Raw genomic sequence first — 19051 nt, 5'->3', positions numbered from 1 at the left:
GAAAATTCTAGGGTCATTCTCCATCTGTTTTTTGCTTTGATTTTTGTGAGTTTTGAAGAAAAAAGGGTCACAGAAATAATGCTAGCAAAGCAGATGTTCCAGATATTAACCCTGTTATTTGTACAAAATATAATTGTATACATGAACCAAAACCCAATCATTATCTTTCAAAATGAGCCAGAAAAAAGTGTTTTATAACATTTGTAACATTCAAACAGAATTTCATGGTTGATAGAATTCAGTCAGAAATGCTTTGAATCAAAAATTGATTCCATTCATATTATGAGTTATTAAATAATAAGACATCTCAAATATTTAAAAATTAAAACCTAAAACAAATAAAATAATATTGTGATATATAATATACATATAAGTAATCTCTTGTTTCTACCTTTTCTTTAGTACTTTGTGGGTTTTTTGACTTTCCCAAGTTAGAGTTATTTTATGGAATAGTGACTATATATGATTTATCCTTGGTTCTACCTCATTCCCTAGATACTTGATAAACTTGTTTCATGAATGAAAATTATAGTTTCTTGAGAATTACAGCATAGTTTCTTGAGAATTAAGAACTTCTCTAAAATTTGTTTCTAGCAGAAGATCGTTTTAGACTGCTGTTGAATTGTTTTTCTAAAGCAGCAGTACTTTAACTCTTGACTTACAAACCCGTCTGATAAAAGTTAGAGATCCTCTTTGCAGAAAAAAACACATACATAACTTAGCATATAATTTTAGGGCACTGAATCCTTGAATATATTCCATGAATCATCTGTGGGTAAACTGCCCTTTGCTGAGTAAGAATAGATTGTAAGGGGAAAACTGATTTAAATATTTTCTTCATTTTGCTTTGTATGTATTAACAGAAAAAATACTATGAATGATAGTTAGCTTTGTTTTATTTGACAAATGGCAGTGTTTTAATTCAGTTTATGTTAATAGCTAACTTTTAAAAGATCTTTTATTAAAGATAATGACATAACTCTAGATTTGTAAATATGAGCAGTTTGTGTTATTATAGAATTGTAATATGAAACATCAAGGGAAAGCATTTTATTTCTTGTTCTGTCAAATCACTTGTTAGATGCCTCCTTGCCATAGTAATATTTTATGCCTTCCAGTGTATACCAGTAATCTTATATTAGAAAAAAATTACTGATGTAAAAGTATCAACTCTTTTATATATGAAAAACATTGGACCAATGTCTTTAACATTGTATAATTCAAATTGCATACTTCTTGTTACAGGTTAACCCTACTCTCAATGATAGATGTATTAGTGTTGGGCTTTATCTGACCCCTTAATATAAAAAATTCTTGCTTCTAATTTTTCCCTTTGAAACAAATGTTGTTGGGATTTGTTTTTGTTATAAAAATAATACTCTTTGAATACAATTTGGAAAATAAAGGTGAAAGGGAGAGGAAATAATCAAAGATAGTCTCACTATGCAGGGACAGCCGTTGGTCACATTTTGATGTATTTCTGTCTAGTCTTTTTTCCTGTTCAGAGTGATTTCACTCTGTCTTTCTTTGGTCCCCTTTTGTTCTCTGGCTTTTTTTTTACATGTGTTCTTTTTTTCTAATTTCTAAGATGGTAGTTATCCTTATAATTTCTCTTCTCTTTCAGCATTTGTGACACCTAGTGTAGAGTTGGTTAGAGTTATTCATGTCTTGGTAATCTCTGAGCTAATTAATTTTTTTTGTTGTTGAGATATAATTTACAACTATACAATTCACCCATTTAAAGTGTACAAGTCAATGGTTTTTAGACTGTTCACAGAGCTGTGCATTCATCACCACTATCTAATTTTAGAACTATTTTTTTAATCTCGCAAACAAACTTTGTATTCCTTAGTAGTAGTCGCCTCCCATTCCTCCTGTCTAATTTTAGAACTATTTTTTTAATCTCACAAACAAACTTTGTATTCCTTAGTAGTAGTCGCCTCCCATTCCTCCTGTCCCCAGCCCTCAGGAACCACTAATGTACTCTCTGCTTCTATACCTTGCTGGTCTGGACATTTCATATGAATGAAATCATACACTATGTGGCCATTTGGTGATTGGCTTCTTTTGCTTAGCATAGTGTTTTCAAAGTCTATGTTGTCATATGTATTAATACTTCATTCCTTTTTTTTGGTTATATAACATCCACTGATAGATATACCACTTTTGTTTATCCATTCAGCAAGTGCAGGACATTTGTTTTGTTTCCACTTTGACTACTCTGAATAGTGCTACTATGGATATTCATATACATGTTTTTGTGTGCACATATGTTTTCATTTCACTTGGGTATATATATTTAGGAGTGGAGTTGCTGGGTCATATTGTAACTCTATATTTAACGTTTTGAGGCCAATAATAAGTCATTACATGGAATGTAATCTCTTAAATAACAGGAGGTATACTAGATTTATCCTAATTATTCTTTATGAAATGATCTTTCATATAGTAGTGTTCCACTTAGTATGGTTATATGTGGTTTTAACTTTTACATCTTACAAGGAAGCCTTGTATAATAACAGGAAATTGTTAAAATATAGCATACTTGCTATTTATGCAGAAAAAATTGGTGACATTTTATTAAAAAGAATCTTGCTGTTAATAATTCATATTGTTTGAAACAATTTAGAAGGAACAAAACCCAACAGGAATCTGAGACTTTGAAAAAACTTTCTTGTGACTAACCAATCACTCTACAGTGTATACCATAAGAAATAACATGAAGAGGTTTGCCTCTTTAGTCTTTGCATTTTATCTTAGTTTGACTGAGCTCTGTCCTTCCTCAAGGCCCAGACCTTGTTTGTATCTTGATTCGTTCTCAGTGTTTTAGTTGAATGCCTTAGCCTTAATTTGTTCTTAAGTGTTTTAGTTGACTGCCTTAGCCTTAATTTGTTCTCAGTGTTTTAGTTGATTGCCTTAGCCTTCTGTGATCCCTTTCTAATGGAAAGAACACACAATTGGTCACAGGAGATGGGAAGTCTTAGCCTAGTTTTGTCATAACTGATTGTGCCACTATGAACATAAGCCAGGTCCCTCAACCTTCCTACTGGTCAGTATTTGATAGTGCAAGTATCGTATGAGATTTTAATGACTGTGGAATGACTAATTGGTGCTTATTTTCTGTTTAAATGAAATGATTAAAATAACATGGTAAATTTAGACGGATATTTTACCTTTTTCCTTTTTCTCTCTTTTTAAAGAGTATGCTTTTGAATAAAGTGGACATGGATATAGTCAGAAATGACCATTCTGTTTTTGGTAACTTTTTAAATAACTGTTTTCTGCTAGAACTTTATTTATCTTTTATATATATGCTCCTTTTATATGTATATATGCTCATATTTCATAATATGGATTTAGTTTTAGTAAACTTCTTGCATTCTGATAGTCTATATGCCTTGATCACTTTGTTCTTTAATTATATGTTTTACTAGCTAGCTCTGTATCTCATGATGGGAAAAACAAAACACGAGCTTAAACTTCAAATGAATGGAGATAAACACTACGAAGTAAATTAAATGATGGTTTGAGTGACCTTTGTTAGGCCCAGGATCCTTGGTAGTGTCAGTGTAGTTTTAGTTTAGTGTATTTTTAACATTCTTATCTTGTTATGTTTTCAGTATTTTTTACTTTTTAAAAATTTACTTTGAATTTAAAGTGTGGCAAACAATCTTTTGGCTAAGAGGTATGAGTTATCTCTGACTTACCATTTAATCATTTTTTGCTTTGATTATAGGATCATGGAAAAATAGGAATCAGTAGCATTTCTGTTACAGAAAATGCTGCAGTGAAACATCTTTGTACATGCAGTTGAGTATTTCTGAAGGGTAAATACTGAGAAGGAATTCATGATGGTACATATATTGAAAATTGTAATAGCTACTTATCAGTTTGCCCTCTAAAGTGGCCATACCACTTTATACTCCCTTCAGCTGTGAAGGCAAGAGCACCAAAGATGATTTGTATTAGGTTATTAAGTATGAAATGTCTGATTTCCTTAAGTACTAAGGTTGACAGTTGCTGTCTCTGACATTTCACTTTGACGCTTCTTATTTTATGTTTATTGTGAAGATACATCCTCATTCTTTCAAATGCATGTTTTGGCTTCTGATTATCTTTCAAATTTTTTTAGAACAATTTTTGTGAAACCATGGATAAGTACAAAATTAATGTTATTTTTGAATATGAGTTCCATCATGGAACCAATGCAGCGTAGACAGCTCGAAATATCAACAAAGTGTTTGGGAAGGATGTGGCTAATGAATGCACAGTACGTGAAGGGTCTGAGAAGTTCCGTTCTGGTGATTTTAATCTTGAAAATGAGCCACGTGGATGACCTGAGACCAAGGTGGATAATGATGAGCTGAAAGCTGTAGGGGAAGTGAATCCATCTTAACCTATGCATGAGTTAGCAGCAAGGTTTGACGTTACTATTCCGACAATATTGGACCATTTGAAACAAATCTGCAAGGTAAAGAAGCTGGATAGATGGGTACCACATGAATTAAATGAGTGTCAGAAGAGAAATTGTTGCTGCCCAACTAGGTTCATTTGCCCCTTGCTCAAGAAGCCAATACACAGGTTTTACAACAGAGAGTCTTTATTCCACATAGAGCTAAGCGGGGAGTTGGGAGAAATTTCTCAAATCTGCCTCTCTGAGAATTTGGGAGACAGAGTTTTTAAGGATAATTTGGCAGGCAAGGGCTAGGCAATTAGGTTTGTTAATTGGGGCAAAATTATAGGGATGTCGGAATCATCTTTTTGTGTAGTTTCAGTCCCTCAGGTCACAATTCCAGTTGAGTCAGCTTCTTGATATGGGCTGCTGGTCTGCGTGAATTGACCAATGCACTGGAATGCAGGGCCTGGAGGATATCTTAAAAACTACCTTTAGGTTTCAAAAAGGTGATGTTTTCTATGGAGAAAGTTAAGAATCTTTATGAACACCAGCTACAGGGGAATTAGGAATCTTTATGACTACCAGCTGTGTGGCTCTGGAGTGGCAATTACGGAGAAGCAAATGGGGATAGTGACTAATTATTATCATTATTTTTAGCTAGGCCTTTACCACAGTTCTCACCTTGTACCCTGTTACTGATTTGTGTAAAGGGCGGTTTCAAAATCCTCTGGAAGCTTGCCTTTCTTTGTGGTCATGACATAAAGGCGAACCATTTTGACACTGTATTGTTATGTGTGATGAAAAATGGATTCTTCGGCACAATGGTTGGATAAAGATGAAATGCCAAAACATAGTCCAAAACCAATTATTCATCAAAAAAAGCTAATGGTGTCTATTTGGTGATTCAGCACTGGTATTATCCACTACAACTTCATGAAACCTTGTCAATAGATTCCAGTGGATGTCTACTGCAACCAATTGGAGGAAATGATGAGGATCGTTGCGATTAAGCAGCTGAGATTGGTCAATAGAGACAGGCCAATCCTCTTGTAAGACAATGCCGGACCAAATGTTGCACAAACAAAGCTGCTACAGAGGCTGGATGTGGAAACTCTCTGTCATCCACCATATTCACCAGACCTTACACTAACTGACTACCACTTCTTCCAGGCTTTGGACCACTTCTTGCAATGAAAAATACTCAGTTCTCAACAAGCTGTGGAAAACACCTTTCATGATTTCATCACCACTCACTTTCCAGGCTTCTTGGCTGCTGGCATAAACAAGCTACCATCAAGATGACAAACCTGTATTGATAGTTTAGACGCATAGTTTGATTAATTGTACTGCCTCTTGTTTGAGATATAATAAACTAAAGTTGTGATTCAAAAGCAGACATTTCATATTTAATGACCTAATAGAATATCAAAGGCAAAATTTAGACTTTTTTTGACAATCTGCTAGGGGAAAAATGGAGTTTTATTGTTTTAATTTGCATTTTCTTAAAAATAGTGAGGTTGATCATTTGTATGTTTATTGACCACTTGAATTTTCTTCCTCTAAACTGTATATATCTAATTGAATTGTTTCTAAAGTATCTGGTTTTAATTATTTTACATTAATATATAAACATTTTTGGTAAATATTGTTGAAATATAATATACATATAGAAAAATACATAAATCACAAATGTACAGTTCAGTGAATTTTCATAAAGCAAGCACACCATGTGTAACCAGCACCTGAATCAAGAAACAACAAAGCATTACCAAAATCTTAAAAGCTCCCTGGTACCTCTTCCAGTTACTATACCTGCTCCACAATTCCCCCGGTATAATCATTATCCGTACTTCTAACATTATGAGTTAGTTTATCTGTTTTTGAACTTTAGATAAATAGAATCATGAAGTATATACTCTCTACTTATTTCCATGTATTAACTTTTGAATACATTTCAAGTAAAAGAATTACATCAGGGTTTAGAGAACTGTGAATATTTAGATAGATAATTTTATCTCTCACTGAACCTCAAGAGATAAATAAGAGATGTAAGAGGTAAGTAATATCATTTTGACATAATCCTAGCTACCCTTAATCCAGTTCTAAGATCTCTCAGAGCAGACTTTCCCCAGGGAGTTAACAGGCTTGTTTACTGAAATCCGTTGCTTCCTGAAAGTTCTTCTCTGCTTCATTTTGGGTAGTTGTGACTGAAGTTTGGCCTCCTTCTGCTCTTACTGGCCTATTGTGTTTTGTCAGAATTGGTGAACTGTGGTTTTATTTCTTCTAAGTCTTATGACTAACATGTCAGTTACCATGGAAGACCTTTTTATATCTGGGAAAGTATTATTCTTTTCTGCTATTTCAGGAAGAATAAAACTGTGTAGTTTGTCCCTTTCCTGTTATTATCTGTCTTCCCCCCCCCACCCCCAAACAGGTCAAAGTGCCAGAGTAAACTTTATATATTATCTTTTCAGCATCTTCTGCCTGCATTATAAATGCTTAATTGATATGGAAATGTGTCCTGAGTTCTTTTTGGCTCATTTTTGTTATTTGTTTCTTCTGATAATTTACTTATTAAAGGAGCATACTTTTTTTGTCTTCAGGATATTTTTAACATAAATTCTTAAATAAAAATTTCTAGTAGTTTCCCAACACCATGCTTTAATAAAGACTTGATTTTTTTTTTTTTTAGGTAGTAAAATAAGTAAGGTCACCAATGGTGACATTCTATTTATTTTTAATTAATAATCTGCTTCCTAAAAGAATTTACAGCAGTTTATAATAAAAGACATGTGATAATGCTAGTAAGAATAAAAATAAAACATTGTAAAAGGAGAAAGGGATAATAATAACCATAATCTTTGTTTCTAGAGTTGAATGTTAAATTTAGCTATGAGTCTTCTGTCCTTGAGGCTTAAAAGGAAAACAAATACAGTTCTCATTGGGGGAATAAAGAAGACATACCATTTCATCAGGCAATACAGATATGTTTATGTTACTAAGTTCTGAAAAAATTTTATGGATCCTTTTAGGGTACACAGAAAGACTTGTATAAACTCTTCAACAGCTGTTAAAAGAAAATGCAGATAAGACATGTTCATCAGAATGGGGCTGTGCAAATTAGCATGCATCAATGGATTTAAAAGAAATTAATCAGCTCATAAATATTTCACTTATTTGTGGAAAAAAAAAAAAACTAAATTAGGGTGTTTGTGTCTGGTTGTGAAGCTTACCAGACAAGTAGTGCATAAAGAGCATCTGCTTTCAACTATTTTTTTTTTTTTTAAAGAGACAGGATCTTACTCTGTCACCCAGGCTGCAGTGTAGTGGCCTGATCATAGCTCACTATAGCCTCAAACTCCTGGGCTTAAGCACCTGAGTGATCCTCCTGCCTCAGCCTCCCAAGTAGCTAGGACAACAGGTGTGTACCACCACATTTGGCTAATTTTTGAATTTTTTGTAGAGATGGGGTCTTGCTATGTTACCTAAGCTGATCTCAAACTTCTGGCCACAAATGGTCCTCTGGCCTTGGTCTCCCAAAGTGCTAGGATTACAAGTGTGAGCTACAGTGCCTGGCCTGCCTTCAACTGTTTAAATAATGAACATAGTTAAATTCCTTCAGATTGCAGAATAATCTCAGTAATCAGGTTCTGATTATTTTAGCTGTTAAAACATTTTTATTTTCATTGCTAAGTTATCATTATGCAATAATGACTATTATATAGGCATACACTATATATCCAATAATTGACATTAGTATTCATACTTTAATTTTTTTGTATTTGATTTTGTCATTTGAATCAAGATCAACATGTTGTTTATTTATTTTGGAGTAGTCTTGGAAAAATTTTCAACTCATTAAATATATTTGTTTCATCTTACTCCCAAGGATAGCCTTTTCTGGTAGAGTATTTGGGGACTGTAACAAAGAAATAATCCTAATGTGGATTAATTAATTATTCTTAAAATTTTTATAATTATTTTTAATTGTAAAATAATGCATGCTAATTCTTTAAAAAATTAGAGTAATATGAAAGTATATGAATTAAAAAGTAAAAGCTCTGTTCCTTCCCTGTTTCCACCAAGGGCAGTGACCACTAAAAACATTTTCGTTGTTGCTAATGTACCATGTAATTAGAAGACTTTATGGTATATGGTATGTGCACAGATTGGCAAAAATCTCTAAGTCTAGCCATTGATATTCTAAAAAGCATTGTTGGTGAACATACTTGTAGCCACCATTCTTTAGAAATAGAACATTGTGAGTAAATAACCGTGTGCCCCCATCACAACTGTTATTATCCTTTTATGTTAGTCATCTCCCTGCTTTTCTTTAAAATTTTACCACCTGTGCATATATCTCTGAACTAACACACACATCCCTTCTCTCTCCCTGTATATATGTATACAGAGAGAGATTATTTACATATAAATAAATACATACATAATATGTAAAGACATATATAATATATATATATTTGTTGTTTTTTAAAAAAATTGAGTAGTGAGTGTACTCTAACACTGCCACCATTATTAGGTGAAGGCTCCTAGAGGTACAAAGTCTCTGGGTGATAGTCTGACTTCATTTCCTAGAGAGTGGACTAGATCCTTTTCTGGGGAAGGTAGTGGGCAAGTTCATGCATAACGGAAGTCCTAGGAAACAGGCAGGGTTCACCACAGTCAGGGCATCTGGCAGGACTCTGAAGGTGTTGGCTGTCCACTGGGAATATATTTTCTGCTTCTAAATTCACCATGCTCTGCCTCCATTTCTCAGGAGTAGGTCAGAGCAAAGTACTTATGACAGATAAAATGACTGTCAGCAGCTGATCAGGAAACTGGGTATGGAAGGGAGAGCAAGAGTTTTATTAGCACATGGTCAAGAAGCCAAATACAGAGTAGAATTTGTGCCAGGACACAGGTTCACCTGGACATTCTATTCTTGGCTCAAAAAGATGGTTTGTTCAGTAGCAAGGATTTTGGTGATACAACTTTCGGAGAGTCTTTCTCTTTAGTCACCTTCCCCTGATTTGGGCTGAATGTCTTCTCTGTCTGATGCATGGCTGTCATCCTTTATCATCTGCCTTCAGGAGTCTTTGTTTACTCCTTTGTTTTAGTGGAGACAATTTTCCAGTAGTTTCTTAAAAGAAAGGTGGTATGGGAAGTAACTTTGACACCTGGCGTGTATAATAGTGTTTTTATACTAATCATCCTAACATATGATTGATAGATTGATGGGTTGGAAATTATTTTTTTCAGAAATTTTTAGGCATTGTTCTGTTTTCGTCTTCTGGTATTGCTGTTGAGAAGTCCAAAACCAATCTAATTTTTGTACCTTTGTATGTGACTTGTTTTTTCCTTTCTAGAAGTGTTGTAGAATGTTCTTTGTCTTCACTGTTCTGTAATTTACAGTGGTGTGCCTTGGTGAGCATCTGTTTTCATGAGTTACTCTGGCTTTCAGTAGGCTCTATTAATGTGGAATGTCATTTTCTCCAGTTCTGGGAAATTTTCTTGAATTATTTGTTGCTCATTTCCTGTCCTTCAGTGTCTCTCTACTCTCTTTTTGGATTGGGTATCATTGGCATATGAAACCTCCTGTCTTGGCCTCTAAGATTCTTTCTACTTTCCGTCTCTTTATATTCTGCTTGACTTTTTGGGGAGATTTTCTCAACTTTATACTCTTTTGTTGTGTTTTTAATTTTTGCTGTTTTAAATTTCCAGTAGCTGTTTTATTCTCTGAGTATTTTATTTTACCACAAGAACATGTTAGTCTTGTTTCCTGAATATGGTGTTTCTTATCTTCTTGAAAATGTTAAATATAGTTTTCTTTGAAGTTTTTTTCTCCCTGAATAGTTTATTTTCTTCAAGTATACTTTTTTCTGTTTAATTTAGTCTCTACTATCATGTTAGACTATATATTCTTATCTGCTCAAAATAAAAGTGGGTGACTTAAAAAGCCAATTAGAAGCTTGTATGTAGGTGAGGCTTATGAACTTTGGGTTTCACTGGGAGGTGATTTAGGTGGGCTGCTTATTAGGGAATCCCCAGGTATTTCTGTATTTTCATCTTTCTTCCTGTCCTTGTTAGATTCCTCTGAGAAATATGTTCCAGTTTTGTGCCTAGAGCTTCCCTATTCAGTATTGTAGGCACTGGCCACATACGGCTATTTAGATTTAAATAAACTTAAATTAGAAATTCAATTCCTCAGCACTAGCCACATTTCAGGTGCTCAGTAGCTATGTAGACAATGGCTACCATTTGGACAGCTCAGCTACTGAACGTTTCCATCATTGTAGTAAGTTCTACTGGATAGTGCTGGCCTAGGTCTGAAGATCTTGTTGCCTGCCATCTGAGAGCCCAGTGAGGGAAGACGGTCTGAGGTCTCAGCATTCAAGATTCAGTGTATATATGGTCACTTAATCCCACTGTCCTCAGAGCAATAACCATGCCCTCACCTGTGCATCCCTAATCGAGAAATCCTGTTTCAGCTTCTCTAGAGAATAGACTTGTAGGTATGCGGGGGTAGTAGAGGAACAGTTAACCCAGAGGTGTGGAGAGAGAAGGGGATCTAGGAATCTACTTCTCAGTTTTCACCTAATCCTCTTTATTTTGGCAAACTCTAATTCATCCCCATTTGCATCCAGAGGTAGCTAATGCTTCTGGTTCCTGGGCCTTTTGAGGATTCTGCATGTTTGTTCTCAACTTTTTCCCCTGCTGGCTTATGCTTTGCCTTTTCAGGTCTGCCAAGATAGTCAACACTTGGCTTCCTGCTTTCCAGCTTTTAAAATGTTGTTCTTTTTTGTTGGTTATTCCTGCCTTTGTAGGTGTAGGACTAAAAAAAATTCCTTTCACTGTAGTTTTAATAGCTTTTTTGAGAAAACAATGTTAGATATTTCTCTTCTCTTCTCTTCTCTTCTCTTCTCTTCTCTTCTCTTCTCTTCTCTTCTTTTCCTTTCTTTTCTTTTCTTTTCAGACAGGGTCTCATTCTGTCACCTGGGCTACAGTGGTGCAGTGGCATCATCATAGCTCACTGCAACCTCAAACTCCTAGGCTCAAATGATCATCTTGCCTCAGCCTACAGTGTAGTTGGGATGACAGGCACACGCCACCACGCCCGGCTAATTTTTCTACTTTTTGTAGAGACAGGGTCTCACTCTTGCTCAGGCTGGTCTCAAACTCCTGACCTCAAAGCCATCCTTCTGTCTCACTCTCCATCGTTTTCTACCTCGTTGTCTGCGCCAGGAGATGGACCTGTGGGGTAGTACTTTTCTCTCATTTACAGTTGGGTGAAGTTAAGGGGAAGCACTTGAAAGGAGATTAAAGGGAGGAGAGGATATGTATCTCCAGAGAGCCTTATCGTGGAGTAATCTTGGGCTTACTATACCCCTCTATTAGAATCAGACCTTTTTATATACCTAGAAATACACATACTCACACACACAAATACACATACAGATACAGATATATACACTTTTAAAAATTTGGCTTGTTAAGGCAAAAGTGGCATCATGCTATCCATAGTGTTTTGTAGTTGGTCTTATTTACTGAATAACATATCAAGGAAATCATTCCATATCAGACATTGTGAGTTATCTTATTCTCTTGAATGCCTGCTTGGTATTCCATAACATGAAAATACTGTAATATGATCCTTCCTTCCCTTAGTGGTAGGCTTTTATTGACCATTGTTAATTATTACAAATTATACTTCAGTGAACAACCTTGTATCCTTATCTTTTCACACTTCCTTGAGTATTTCTGCATGATAGAGTTCTTGAAATATAAATATGCACATTTCTATTTTGAGAAATACTGCCTTACCACTTACCTGAAAGGGGGTACTAATTTACATCTAAGTAGCAAAACAGAAAAATATCTTTCTACCTATAGCCTTGCTAATGTAAAAATGAGTAGAAGGAAATTGTATCTTAATTTTTATTTTGCTGATTGCTAATGAGCATATTTCACAAAAGATGTGTTAGATCTTTTCATTGGAAAATGTATTGAGTCTGGACCAAGTTTAGATTTATATTAATTAATTTATAATTGTAATAAACATAAATATACAATAAGCTACATTTAACTGTACTTAATATATTTAAATATAATAAATACATATGAAAGTCAGCACAAGTTAATTTTCATTTTCCTACTTTTTTGAAAAAAAAAAAAGGTGGGGGGGAGGAATTTCTGAAGTTCTCCAGTTAGTGAGTAGAATGAAAGAAGAATAACTTCAGTGTAATGTGGTTGTTCAGTTTTATGGGTACTTTGTTGACCCCTAGTCTTATGAATAAATGAATTTACAATTGCTTAAACAATTGGCTCAATTCATTATGTACTTTTATGATTCATTATTTACTTTCTTAGCCTTTAAATCTTTCACTGTCTGCATTGGTAATGTCGTTAGTTATAGGTTCTTTCTCTCACTTCTCTCAGTATAAAAAATGTCAAAGACTTGTTAAGAGAACCAAATCCCTCATTTCTTCACCTGTAAATACTACCGATATAATCAATACCTTACTTTTGAGGCTTTTGTTTGGATTAGATGAGAATGTAAAGTGCCTATTTTAGGACACCCTTGACATCATCAAGGGATATAACAAGGTCCTTTTGAAACCTCAAATTTACAGTAACATGTAACTGCCCCCAAGAAGTGCATATGAAGTAAGTAGAACAGAATAGAGGCCCTTTGAGATTAGCATACGGGACAGTTGGCCAGAGTCATTACTACCTAAATGATTTGTTTTTTGATATTAGCCTTGTAGTGTTCACAATGCAAATTTTGAGTTTCAACAAAATTATAGATTACCTTTGGGTCATTCATGAATAGTTGAATCTCTAGGTATTAAATACGTAAATACCAAGGGTCCTCTGTAAAGTGCCTTACAAATATTAGGTGATCAAAAGGTAGCCTATATTTAGAATTTCAGTGTTAGTAGAGGCCTTAGAGAGCATTTTTCCTATTTTCCTCACTTTGTAAGTGAGGTGGCCAGGTTACGTAATGTGATAATGATTATCTGGCTGTTGAATGTTGGAGTTGCACCAGTCGCTCCTGGCACATAACCTCTGATGCCAGCATCTGCCAGTCCTGGGATTTTTGCCAACAAGTCCCTTGTACTATCTGTCTTTTTTTTTTTTTTTTTGAGACAGAGTCTCACTCTCTTTCTTGGGCTAGAGTGCCGTGGCGTCAGCCTAGCTCACAGCAACCTCAAACTCCTGGGCTCAAGCGATCCTCCTGCCTCAGCCTCCCAGGTAGGTGGGACTACAGGCACGCGCCACCATGCCTGGCCAATTTTTTCTATTTTTAGTTGTTTGGCTAATTTCTTTCTATTTTTAGTAGAGACAGGGTCTCGCTCTTGCTCAGCCTTGTCTCAAACTCCTGAGCTCAAGCAATCCTCCCACCTTGGCCTCCCAGAGTGCTAGGATTACAGGCATGAGCCACCACACCCAGCCTGTACTATCTGTTTTGAAGTTTAGAGAAGGCTCTTAACAAAACCAGTTTGTATACTGATTGAGTCCATGTTTATATACATCTTTTCTTTTTAACATTTATTCTAAAACATGAGTCATATGCTTTAGGTTTTTTTCCCATTCCTATTGACATGGTAAAGTTGGTATTCTTGGCTATCGTGGCCTGGGTATATGTACTTTCTCCCTAGGGGCTTCCTGCAGCCCTCCAGTGTATACCCTATACCTCAGTAATATCTAATGAGTTATGGCTCCCTGAAAAAGCTATGGTATATCAAATTTATGTGACTCTGCATGGTATTACCTGGAATATTCTCTTCCCTTCCCTCCCAACCACTCGTCTTCCAAGAGTCTAATGCCTTCTTTAATCCCTCTTAGCAGAGTTCATTTTGCCTGCTTTGATTTACCCTTAACACCTGTTGCATACCTCATTATACCACTATAATGAGGCATGTATCAGTAAATTGCAGTAATTTATTTTCACTCTTAGCCTCCCCACTAGACTGGGAGAGCAGTGCTAGTTGTTAACATTTGACTTGTTTTATGAATAAAATGGCTAAGAAGATTCTATGAAGTAAAATATGTTTTCTTCCTTAGCAAGAAATTATAAATATCCCTAATGGATTCCATCTATCCTTCCCAGGGAGTGTCCTCCCACATTGTCCTACTCCAGGAATGATATATGCAACTGAATAAGAAGTCGAGGTGGGCTATGTCTTGGTTCATGTACTCTATTTTGTCTTTTGTGTGGTATTGGAACCATTTGAACCACAGATGGTTAGATATCATGGGCAAACATCATAGTCAGAATCAGATTATGAGCTAAGAAGTTAGTGGGGTAAGTGAAGACTATATTAATTTACTGAAAGGAAAGTGGCCATTTGGGAAAAAGTTGTTGGGTTACACTTGAAGTATGCATAGTTTTCAGGATTATCTACAATTTATTTCTGTATGTCTGTATTTGGCAGTAAAATGTGTATGTCATTTTTAAATTATGCTTATTCTCCAAAGGTCTTTGTAAAAGAAAGCTATTAGTAATATACAAAGAATACACAACAATGATATTAAATTGCAGTATTTGTAGTTACTTTTCAATGATGTGGCCTTTATTTTTTATTTTAAATGATTAGATATTTAATTGATCAGTTATTTTACCAGACTTTCTTCCAGCAGAAGCTGGCAACTCCCATTCCTTGCCCGTCTCCAAGTTTTGGTGTGGTACACATTATGTTAGACACTGGGAAATACTAAGATAAATATTAAGTTCACAGGAACTTAGGCTTCCCAAAATTCAGAATGATTTTTGCATGAGGTATTAAAAATTCAGTTTAGAATTATAACATCTTTATTTTATTGCCTAATTAAAGAATGTGTGTGTCCTATCTTTTGAGTCTGGCTTCTTCCATTCAGCATAATGCATTTGAGAGATTGACTGAAGATGTTGCACGTATCAATAGTTTGTCTTTATTGCTGAGTAGTATGACATTGGCTTGTACTACAGTTTGTTTCTCCATTCACACTCTTACTAACATTTGGGTTTTTTCCAGTGTTTAGCAATTATGAATAATGCTGCTATAAATAATTTTGTATAGGTTTTTGTGTAAACATAAGTTTCCATTTGTGCTGGATGTTCAGTAGTGGAATTTCTGGGTTATGTAGTAAGTATACATTTAACATTTTAAGAAACTGCCAAACTTTTCCACAGTGGCCACATCATTTTGCATTCCCACCAGCAGTGTATGCAAGTTCTGGTTGTTCCACATCCTTGCCAGCACTTGGTATTGTCAACTGTTTTTTGTTTTTATATTTTTAAAATTTTAGCTCTTCAAAATAAGTGTATAGCTAGCATAATTCTTAAGTATGTTTGTCCATCAGTCCCTTGAGACTTAGAAGAAGATACAGAATGGGGAAGAGCCCCTAAGGAAGAGATGTACAGACCATTAGATCAGTGAGAGCTTGGCAATGTCTGTCATATTTACTGTTGTACCTCCAAATTACTAGCACAGTGCCTAGCACACAGTAGGGATATCTTTGTATGTTTATTGAATCCCTGAAAATGAACAAATGATTGAGCAAGGTTAAGGAAGGAATAGGTGTAGGATAGAAAAGTAATTTCAGATTGGTTTTGGTCTGAACAATCCCCGTATATTCATGTGACACATCCCTTTATATCTGTTTAAGTCTTTGTTTAAATATTAATACATGTTTAAAGGCTGATTCCCAGCGCCTTAGCAGGAGGGAGATAGCATGATAGAAAAAATATGATGCTACTAACTTGTATGCCCTTAGAAAAGTCAAGTTAACTTTCCTGGGCCTCGGCCTTGTTACTGTAAAGTGAAAAGATTTTATTAAATGATAGCTAAGCTACTTTAACTATAATTTGTTTTTCTTTCAATCACATCAAATCAGAAATTGGTGAGGGAGAAACATGCCAGAGCCTTTGATGGGGGAAGCAGTTATATATGGATATAATGGGAAGTATAGCTCTGTGGGGGATTTAGGAATGAGTTCTAAATGGCAAATAAGGTGTTCAAATAGAGTAGCAGCATTGCCGGATTTGGGAGGCAGGAATAAAAGGAAGTAGAGGTTGAGAACCACTGAATTTAGAAGTTTGTAGGTTCCCCCCCCCCCCCCCCCCCCCCGTTAAGGAAAGCTTTAAGTTAAAGACCGGGGAGAGGCTGTCTATAGTGTCTTTTAATGCAAAGAGGAGGGCCTGAGCCTCAGAGAAAGAGAAGTTGAGGATGTGTGGGCAGCCCTGTGTGAGCGCTGGGGATTGTTTGGCTTTCTGCTTTCCAGTGGTCTTTCTGCTTTCCAGTGGTCTTTCTCTCCACCGTTGCTCTCTCACTCCACTTCTTAGAAGTTCAGATCTAGAATTTAGCAAAAAGCCAAATTCTTAGTATACATTTTTTCTGTTTGCACTTTGAAGGGGGTTTTGTACACAAAGTCAAGTACTGGTAAAGATTTAAAAATATACATAGTCAAATATTGGTAGAGATTTAAAAATGTACTTAGTACCCAGATAAATTTGATTCTGTGGTTGGTAAGGGATTTGACTTGTTTTGTTGTTTGACATTTTTTTTTTTTTTTTTTTTTTGAGACAGAGTCTCACTCTGTTGCCCAGGCTAGAGTGCCGTGGCGTCAGCCTAGCTCACAGCAACCTCAACCTCCTGAGCTCAAGGGATCCTCCTGTCTCAGCCTCCCGAGTAGCTGGGACTACAGGCATGCACCACCATGCCCGGCTAATTTTTTCTATATATATTTTTAGCTGTCCATATAATTTCTTTCTATTTTTAGTAGAGATGGGGTCTCGCTCTTGCTCAGGCTGGTCTCGAACTCCTGAGCTCAAACGATCCGCCCACCTCGGCCTCCCAGAGTGCTAGGATTACAGGCGTGAGCCACCGCGCCCGGCCTGTTGTTTGACATTTTTAAAATGCATCATGACATTTGAAATTTTATTTTGGCTTCCTGTTGTGTTCCTTTTAAATATTCAGAGGTCTTGATCTCTGGAATACCTTTTTTAAATATATAAATTTAAAGGCCATTATCGTTTTCGTAGTTTTAATGTTTCTAACGATTTTATCATCCCAAGGCAAAGGTATTTTTGCTCTAATAAGGTTTAAGTTGTAAAATCAAATATATGATTATTCCTGTTAGACCATGTTTCCAACTTTATTTTAAAAGATCACTATTATGTTTTGGTTTTGAAGAGTTCCTCCCCCCATCCCCCAAATAATCCTTTGGCAAATAGTTTAGTAAAGTCAATGAGGAGTCTGACTTCTACTTAACCCTTCAGCTCATAAAGAGCCAGTTTGAGAACAAGTGCCTAAGATGTTATTTTTAGATTCTAATGTAGAAAATTAATATTTCTAGATTTAAAAAAAAAATTAGTGTACTCTGTTTAATTGCCACTGCTTTTAGGTACAGTAGTAGCCCCTTATCCTAGGTTTCAGTTACCTGGGATCAACCTTGGTCTGAAGATATTAAATGAAAATTTTAGAAAAACAACTGATAAGTTTTAAATTGTACACTGTTTTGAGTAGCATGAAGAAATTTCACACCATTTCTCTCGGTCCTGCCTGGGATGTGAATCATCTCTGAATCATCTCTTTGTCCGAAGTATCCATGCTGTCTCTCTGTCCCCTCTTAGTTACTTAGTAGCTGTCTCAGTAATCAGACTGATTGTCACAGTAGGGCCGTGCTTGTGTTCAAGTAACCCTTATTTTACTTAATACTTTATTAATAATAACACTGTTGTTAATCTCTTACTGTGCCTAATTTATAAGTTAAACTTTATCATGGGTATGCATATATTGTAAAAAAACATAGTATGTATAGGGTTTGATACTATCCAAGGTTTCAGCCATCTGTTGGGGTCTTGGAACATATCCCCCTCAGATAAAATGAAACTACTATACTCACCCTTAGGAAGTGTTCTGCAATTCTTAGTCTATTATGTCTACTTCTGGGTAGAAAAAAAACTCTGGGACATTTTAAGATTTTGTGTTAGATAACATCTGGAAAATAAAATATCTGATTTTATGTTAAATACTAATAACCTGCTAAAAAACAAAGGTTTCTTAAATTAGGCAGCATTTTTTTTGTAGGTCAAACATTTACTCTGTTGAGAGTATCAGTTTCTTAATGTGCTAGCAACTTGTTAGACCTGTAGTACATGTAAGGGGGTCACTTCTATGAAATTTGGGCTTTTATTAATATATTGTTTATCAGAGCCTTTTTTATGGCCCTGCAGCTAAAGATTATTATATGCATCATTCTGAAATTGAATTTGAGCAGTTAAATGTATAGTAACAAAATACAACCTTTTTTTTTTTTTAAATATATCTTTCAGAATCATGGTGTCATGGAAAGGGATTTACTTTATATTCACTCTGTTTTGTGGAAGCTTTTTTGGAAGCATTTTCATGCTGAGTCCCTTTTTACCTTTGATGTTTATAAACCCGACTTGGTATCGCTGGATCAACAACCGCCTCGTGGCAACCTGGCTCACGCTGCCTGTGGTAAGTTATACACCAGAGGAGACTCTGCTTGTACCAGAGTAACCCAACCCACTGATTTTGTTAAAGTCAGATTTGGGTTATAGAAGAACCACAAGCCTTTTATGATATATAAGAGGCATATTAGACTTCAAAGGAGGGGAAATATGAAAACTAGAGAGAAATAAAAATAATT

The 19051-nt window shown here is 35.4% G+C and overlaps 1 protein-coding gene across 4 annotated transcripts in view; it reads left to right on the top strand.

Moving 5' to 3' along the window:
- Positions 1 to 19051, top strand: part of LCLAT1 (lysocardiolipin acyltransferase 1) — a 183304-nt gene that overhangs the window by 50098 nt on the left and 114155 nt on the right. For all 4 annotated transcript variants that reach the window (XM_069494230.1, XM_069494229.1, XM_069494228.1 and 1 more), the window contains one exon: positions 18711 to 18879. In XM_069494230.1, the coding sequence (XP_069350331.1) occupies positions 18715 to 18879 (165 nt within the window). In that variant the 5' untranslated portion in view covers positions 18711 to 18714. The remainder of the gene's footprint in view (positions 1 to 18710; positions 18880 to 19051) is intronic.

The sequence above is a fragment of the Eulemur rufifrons genome, chromosome 19 (assembly GCF_041146395.1).
Source record: "Eulemur rufifrons isolate Redbay chromosome 19, OSU_ERuf_1, whole genome shotgun sequence".
Taxonomy (NCBI): domain Eukaryota; kingdom Metazoa; phylum Chordata; class Mammalia; order Primates; family Lemuridae; genus Eulemur; species Eulemur rufifrons.
This window is presented reverse-complemented; position numbering and strand designations above follow the sequence as displayed.